Source organism: Primulina tabacum, chromosome 14, assembly GCF_025594145.1.
Source record: "Primulina tabacum isolate GXHZ01 chromosome 14, ASM2559414v2, whole genome shotgun sequence".
Classification (NCBI taxonomy): Eukaryota; Viridiplantae; Streptophyta; class Magnoliopsida; order Lamiales; family Gesneriaceae; genus Primulina; species Primulina tabacum.
The window spans coordinates 25945578-25954132 of record NC_134563.1 but is presented as its reverse complement, the minus strand read 5'-3'; the positions used below and the strand labels follow the sequence as shown (position 1 = coordinate 25954132).

The 8555-nt window shown below is 38.2% G+C and overlaps 2 protein-coding genes across 2 annotated transcripts; both read right to left on the bottom strand.

The window, feature by feature from the left end:
• Window positions 1-5070: 5070 nt before the first annotated feature.
• Window positions 5071-5696, bottom strand: LOC142523880 (uncharacterized). Its single transcript, XM_075627612.1, has 2 exons — window positions 5454-5696; window positions 5071-5274 (listed from the first exon to the last, which is right to left on the bottom strand). Exons 1-2 carry the CDS (start codon window positions 5694-5696, stop codon window positions 5071-5073), a joined length of 447 nt encoding a protein of 148 aa, XP_075483727.1.
• A 1218-nt stretch (window positions 5697-6914) lies between these two features.
• Window positions 6915-7541, bottom strand: LOC142523879 (uncharacterized). Its single transcript, XM_075627611.1, has one exon. The coding sequence runs from the start codon at window positions 7539-7541 to the stop codon at window positions 6915-6917; it is 627 nt and encodes a 208-aa protein (XP_075483726.1).
• Window positions 7542-8555: the final 1014 nt, after the last annotated feature.

The window sequence follows — 8555 nt, the reverse complement described above, 5'->3', positions numbered from 1 at the left end:
GTGACTAATACAAACACGAACACGAACATGCAAGGCCAAGGCTCATTGAATGGGTAAAACTTTTGTTTATGACCCTGATGTCGGGTTCCACGGTTATACATAGATGCATCCATCGACTAGAGCTGATACGAAAGTCACAACTAATGAACTGAATTCAATAAAGAAAAATGAACACGATACGATTACATGATGAGATTTGTTTACATTACGATATGTTTACGTTCATGCTTTTAAGATCATGAAGTTTATTTTAATTACAGTACTTTTCACTGTCGCATGTTATGTATACGTATTTGTTATAACGGTTCAGGTGTGTTGAATCTTTAGACTCACTAGGTTTGATTGATGCAAGAGAGCATGATGAGGTAGAGACTGGAGGCGCCGAAGACTGAGTAGGCGGAGCTGGGAGTGCGCACGATAACCCGAGAACTTTATGTTTTTCCACACTATATATATGTTTATGAGTCAGGAGTGAAACATGGTTTTTATACATTTTACACCTTTTGATATGTTGATGCTTTGGAAGGCTTTTGAATATTGTATGTGTGTCCTTTTAAAACAGTAGTCTAGGGCTGGGCTGATATTTTGGTTTTTATTTAACTGCATTTATTTATATTAAGTGGTTGAGTAGTTTTTAAAAATGCACGATTGACTGCTTTTATTGTATGCATATGTTTGAATATACATTTGAAAATAGCTTACAATTTTTTTTCTAGTAGTATTTTAGTAGAAGACGTCACAATGTGGGTGCAAAGGTGGATTGCTAATGGCAAACAGAGGTCGTTACATCGACCAATTTCTACGGCACTGTAGAAAGTAAGGAATCAGACTTTTTCACGGGGATGGTACGGAAGGGAACGGGGGGGGGGGGGGGGGGGGGGTAGACTCACTACACTATCACGACCGACTATAGCCAACCCTTTAAGTGCATATTAAATAAATCATATTCAAACTTTGTCATGGGCGGATAGAGGGAATTGAACCCGTATCTTCTCCTTGGAAAAGAGAAATTTTACCATTCGACTATACCCTCTTTTTGTTTTTGATACATAATATTTCAACACATTTTATATCATAATATAATATATATTCTGGCTTTTTTATAGTTGATTGAAACGGAATTGGATTTTAATTTTTTTTATTAATATTTTCTTGCTTTCTTTCAGTTATTGTAAATGATATTTCTCAATATCATGCTAAGAATAGCTAGGATTTCAAGAAGAAGATGCCATTAGTTTGATGAGAAATAAAAAGGAATATCGAAAATTCGAGTGGCTGAAGCTGAAGCAGCTACTTTTGTGGTAACAGAAAGAAAAGCAACGACTGGAGTGGGAGAGTCAGAGTCGAAAAGAGGATTCCTCACTTTTGTCATGGGGGCGGAGGCGGAGAATAGCTAGAGGTGAGCTCTAGCATCCTCCCTTCAAGTTTCATTGGTATTGACATAGAGATATTTAAACATACGTATGGTGGTGCTCATTGGATGAGTTCACCAAACTACCTTCCCTTAGGATTTCCAAGTGATTACCATTTATTATGCGTATAAGTCTGTGGTTATGGTTGTACAGCATTAATTATTATGACCAGAGACAACTCTAAGGCTCTACGTGCTAGTACTACACTTTAACTCCTTTACCGTCTCAATTAAGATCATCAGGTGGCAAGATTGGATATAATGGCGACACACGTAAGACCTAGTGCATTGTATTCAGGGTTTCACTGCTTGCATATGTGTCTGAATATCTAATGTGATATGAGAAGATAATAGTGCATGAAGTCTTTAGCTAGAGCAAGATGTGTGCTTTAAAGAAAAAGGGATTTCTACTTACACATGTGATGCCATTATGTATTTTATAAGATTCTTCACAGGGTTATTGAATCTCGGTCAAACATTAATATACCAATGATTATATATTCGATTAGGTATATGAGCTGAAAGGACCATAATTTATGCTAACAATAATCGATTAGTTCCTACAGGAACTTTTAGTGATGTTAGACTAGGTTTCCAGCAACTCAACTAAAGTCTTGAGATTTATCGACTTTTATGTTACAAAAAATATTTTTTAATAATATTTTACTTTATATAAATGCTGATATTTACTTTATCTTTGTACCAATGCAACGGTATAGATAAATTAGCGGTTATGATTGTACAACATTTTTTCATACGAATCGGGAGAACACCTAGACTCTACGTGTAACGACTCTAACAACTAATTTATTTAGACTTGCGCTAATTTTTTTTAAACAGCCACCTCGTTTCCTAATACATGCATAATTAATTTATCATAACAAAACTAGCAAAACAATCAAATAAACAAAATTATACGCTATCCACAATCATTCATGTGGAAATAATAAGTAAGGCAATAAATTTCTAGATATTTATTACCGAAAATTCTAACATCCTATCGAACTCTAATAAAAACAATAATCCATAAAATCACTAAAATCTTTAACATATGCGAAATTTCAAGGTCCTCGGGTAAGCACTACGCCTCTCGAATGGCTCGATGGTTCGTACCTCACGACTCTACAACATCACCATCTGCAACCAATAAAACCTAATGAGTCTCATGACTCAGCATGCGCAAACCGAAAACAGAAAGTACATAAATATACAAGCACATGTGTAAAAATACTTTTACTAAAAATAGATTTGTCATGCAATTGTATAACTTCCAAAAATATGCAATTTTCAAAATCATCCATAAACATTAAATTTTCCATTAAATGATACTTTTAAGTGAAGTATGATCCTCGATAGCGAAAACATAAAGTCGATTGATCAATCTATTAACTATAGTACTAGGCCGTCGGGTTCAACGTCTACTTTTTCAGGTAATCCCACTGATTAACTTAAAATAACTTTACCATTCACTTCTTCAACAGATCCATTATTAATGAGGTTCCCATTCCCGCTATCAACGGTTCACTCCCTTTTCATTACAAGGTCACCGTTCTCGTTTTCAACGGATTCCTTACTACGTTTAAGTCACGATCAATTCACATTCCTAAATTAAAAATGTTTTTCTTTATCATATCTAAATACATGCATATCTTTTCGTATTCTTTACATCTTTTGAAATGGCTTAAAACATATTTTTGCATCGTAGCTGCTAAAAATAGCATAAAACATGCACATATTTGGAAATTTTTAAAAATAGAATAAAATATGCAAATACATTAAAACTTTGAAAATGTCATATATCTGACATAGAATCAATTTAGGAATTCGCAAACCGCCCTTGACTTTTCTCGAACTGACAGAACTCGATACGACTCAACATGTACTCGAACGACCCCGGACATTGACTTAACGAAAACAACTCGATCCCACAATTTTAAAAACACCAAAATATCCAAAAAATTGAAAGAAATTTCATCTTAGGACCAATGTTTCAATAATGACTTGATTCGCTCACTAAACGATTCTTTTAGCTCAGTTTTCGCGTTTTCGGGCAAACAAATGACCAAACAACCCTTTCGACTCGAACCAACCAGAGACCAGACCATTAATGAATTCTTATGACTCAATATAAGCTAGTGAAAATCCTCAATCACATGCCAAAAATCGAAACAAGAATAATAAATTTAACATAGGCTCATCTCGTCTCTATTTTGACACGTTTGGACATTATAAGACTCCGAAAAGACCACGACTCAAAACGACTCCAAATCAGGCCCTAGACCTCTTCCTTAGACCCTAGCTAAGCCCATGAGCAAGCCCTTTTGGACTCAGACCCGATGCCCTAAGATCTAGACTCAACGAACTAAGGCGCTCCAAAAGCATCCGCTTGCCACATCAGCCTTCCATGGACGACCACGACTACTGCACCGGCCCACACCATACCATTACCAGGACCCTAAGGAATGGCCCTAGCTCTTGGTCCAGCCCTTTCCATCGTCCCCTAACCTCTTGGGTCACACGTAAGAAATACAGCCCAAGGCGGGCATCTTGTGTACTCATGGCCACAGCGCAGCCTTTCCAGACCTTCCTAGGACCCTAAGCTTTCCCTTCAGACCATGGATAGGACCCCATGCAGCCCCCTTGGCTGTAGGAACCCTAAACCGCCCAATACATCTCATGGCCTGCATGCGTGATGTGTGCAAGGGAGTTTACAACCTTCCGTCCTCTCCTAAACCATTCTATACTTGATGATCCACCCTTAAATATGTAGATCAGCCCCTTGAATCCACTGTTTTGCATCCCTCCATCAACAAATCCAAAAATTTCGAGGAGTTCTTTATAAAAACATGAGATGCACATGTAAAAATCTTAAAACCATCAACATTATAAACTCTCACACATAAAACAAACAAAAACAGTAATATGGAGGGAATGATTCACGAAAAAGGGTTTTAAAACACGCCTTAGTCACTTGTGCCTATGAATATCGTGTGATGACGTGACGAGACTCGAATGGGGCTCGCAAATTCTTCCTCCTTTGGCTAGGGTGTTCTTTAGCCAACCTAGGGTTTTTGAGTGCGTGTAGTGTGTGCTGAAAGGTGGATGCATGTGGGTATGTGTGTTTAGCTTAGAGTTTTTAATTAATTTTCTAAGTGGGATTTCACTTTTAATTCACTGAATTAAACACTTCTAATCTAGACCCCTTAAGGTTGTTAATTAAATCAGTAATTAATCAATTAGAAGTCCATATGATGATTAAAAATATTCGGTGTTACGAGTTCTTGATACCGTAAGCTCGAAGTTTGTTATTTTCTAGAAAAATTTATTACTGATTGAGTTCGTTCCCTAATATCTATAAATTAACTTTCCTAATTTGTATTGCTAAATCTCAAATTTTCAATTCATAAACTTCTAAAATAAAATAGACGTCTCATCATAATCGTCTCGATTCTCTCTCCTTGGTCGCACGACGTGTTTTACAATGCAGAAAGTTCAAATTCATAACATTTGGTTACATATTCATTATGTCATACTATTACCTTATCATGCATTTAAGTCATTTATTTAAATTAATTCTAACTAATTTTCATGCATACATGCGGTTACTGTGTTCGGGTGTCACAATTCCTCCCTCATTTAAAAGAATTTCGTCCTCGAAATCAGTACTTACCGAAAAGATCTGGGTAGCGGCTCCTCATGTCGGCTTCAGTCTCCCAAGTAGCTTCCTCATCTGGATGATTCAACCATTTCTCCTTGACCATCTTGATAAACTTATTTCGCAGCTTCCTCTCTCTCCTACCTAAGATCTGCATTGGTTTTTCCTCGTAAGACAAATTTGGAGTAAGCTGCAGTGGCTCATAATTCTGTACATGTAATGGATTTGACATATACATGCAGAGCAAAGAGATGTGGAAGACATTTTGTACTCCAGCTAGATTAGGTGGTAAGGCCACCTTGTATGCCAATGCTACCGCCCTTTCCAAGATCTCGAACGGTTCAATAAACCTTGGCCTGATCTTTTTTTTTTCCCGAACTGCATTACTCTCTTCATGTGTGCTATCGTGACAAAGAAGTAATCACCAACGGAAAACTTGAGTTCTCTTTTTCCCATGTCTACATAATTATTCTGTCTACTATGCACCATCTTCATCCTATCCTGGATCTTGACCACTAAATCCGCAGTTTGCTGAAAATTATCTAGTCCAATGTCGACTCTCTCTCGGACCTCATTCCTCTGAATCAGTGACCTACACTTCCTCCTGTAAAGATCCTTGTAGAGAGCCATACGTATAGACAACTTATAGCTGTTGTTATATATAAACTCCACTAGCAACAGCTTCGGGTCCCAACTACCTTGAAAGTCGATCACACAAGCCCGTAGCAAGTCCTCAAAAATCTGGATCACCTTCTCCGATGGGCCGTCAGTCTACAGATGAATGACCGTACTAAACAACAGCTTGGTCCCCATAGAAGAATGAAGACTCTTCCAGAACGATTAAGTAAAACGCAGATCTCTGTCGGATACAATAGACACTGGAATCCAATGTAGTTTGACTATCTCTCGATTATACAGCTCGGCATACTATGACATAGAGTATGTCATCTTCACTGGAAAGAAATGCGCTAATTTAGTAAAGCGATCCATGATCACCCAAATAGCAATGTAGCCCTTCACTGTTCTCAGCAAACCAACCACGAAGTCAATCCTAATATTCTTCTACTTCGAATCGGGAATAAGGAGCGACCTCATCAACCTCTCTAGTCTCCGATGCTCTGCTTCACCTGATGACAACTATGGCATTCCGACACAAACCTCATAATGTCTCTTTTCATAACCGGACACCAATAGAGTAACTGTAGGTCTTTATACATCTTCGTACTCCAGGGGTGGATAAAGTACGGTGAAGCATGTGCCTCAGCCATAATCTCGGCTCTCAACGAATCACCACTAGGCACCCATAAACGGCCTCTATATCTGAAAATGTCATCCTCCACAGACTACAATGTACTACCCTTTGATTCATCCCGCATCTTCCATTTTTTCAACTGATCATCCGTTGACTGCTCAGTAATTAATCAATTAGAAGTCCATATGATGATTAAAAATATTCGGTGTTACGAGTTCTTGATACCGTAAGCTCGAAGTTTGTTATTTTCTAGAAAAATTTATTACTGATTGAGCTCGTTTCCTAATATCTATAAATTAACTTTCCTAATTTGTATTGCTAAATCTCAAATTTTCAATTCATAAACTTCTAAAATAAAATAGACGTCTCATCATAATCGTCTCAATTCTCTCTCCTTGGTCGCACGACGTGTTTTACAATGCAGAAAGTTCAAATTCATAACATTTGGTTACATATTCATTATGTCATACTATTACCTTATCATGCATTTAAGTCATTTATTTAAATTAATTCTAACTAATTTTCATGCATACATGTGGTTACTGTGTTCGGGTGTCACAATTCCTCCCTCATTTAAAAGAATTTCGTCCTCGAAATCAGTACTTACCGAAAAGATCTGGGTAGCGGCTCCTCATGTCGGCTTCAGTCTCCCAAGTAGCTTCCTCATCTGGATGATTCAACCATTTCTCCTTGACCATCTTGATAAACTTATTTCGCAGCTTCCTCTCTCTCCTACCTAAGATCTGCATTGGTTTTTCCTCGTAAGACAAATTTGGAGTAAGCTGCAGTGGCTCATAATTCTGTACATGTAATGGATTTGACATATACATGCAGAGCAAAGAGATGTGGAAGACATTTTGTACTCCAGCTAGATTAGGTGGTAAGGCCACCTTGTATGCCAATGCTACCGCCCTTTCCAAGATCTCGAACGGTTCAATAAACCTTGGCCTGATCTTTTTTTTTTTCCCGAACTGCATTACTCTCTTCATGTGTGCTATCGTGACAAAGAAGTAATCACCAACGGAAAACTTGAGTTCTCTTTTTCCCATGTCTACATAATTATTCTGTCTACTATGCACCATCTTCATCCTATCCTGGATCTTGACCACTAAATCCGCAGTTTGCTGAAAATTATCTAGTCCAATGTCGACTCTCTCTCGGACCTCATTCCTCTGAATCAGTGACCTACACTTCCTCCTGTAAAGATCCTTGTAGAGAGCCATACGTATAGACAACTTATAGCTGTTGTTATATATAAACTCCACTAGCAACAGCTTCGGGTCCCAACTACCTTGAAAGTCGATCACACAAGCCCGTAGCAAGTCCTCAAAAATCTGGATCACCTTCTCCGATGGGCCGTCAGTCTACAGATGAATGACCGTACTAAACAACAGCTTGGTCCCCATAGAAGAATGAAGACTCTTCCAGAACGATTAAGTAAAACGCAGATCTCTGTCGGATACAATAGACACTGGAATCCAATGTAGTTTGACTATCTCTCGATTATACAGCTCGGCATACTATGACATAGAGTATGTCATCTTCACTGGAAAGAAATGCGCTAATTTAGTAAAGCGATCCATGATCACCCAAATAGCAATGTAGCCCTTCACTGTTCTCAGCAAACCAACCACGAAGTTAATCCTAATATTCTTCTACTTCGAATCGGGAATAAGGAGCGACCTCATCAACCTCTCTAGTCTCCGATGCTCTGCTTCACCTGATGACAACTATGGCATTCCGACACAAACCTCATAATGTCTCTTTTCATAACCGGACACCAATAGAGTAACTGTAGGTCTTTATACATCTTCGTACTCCAGGGGTGGATAAAGTACGGTGAAGCATGTGCCTCAGCCATAATCTCGGCTCTCAACGAATCACCACTAGGCACCCATAAACAGCCTCTATATCTGAAAATGTCATCTTCCACAGACTACAATGTACTACCCTTTGATTCATCCCGCATCTTCCATTTTTTCAACTGCTCATCTGTTGACTGCTCAGTACGAATGCGATCTCTTAGAGTATAGTGCACTCTGTTGGTTGAGTCATTGCATCTTCTTGTTCCACGATTTCTTCCTCTATCTGATTAGTTTCTAGCTGGTGATTGTTCACTAGTTCATTCATCTGATGAGTTTGTTCTTGGATGGTTGAATTTTGTTCAGATAGATGTTCACTTGTTCTTCTCAAATCTATCTCATCATCACTGCTATATTCAAGGTTAGTAGCATCTA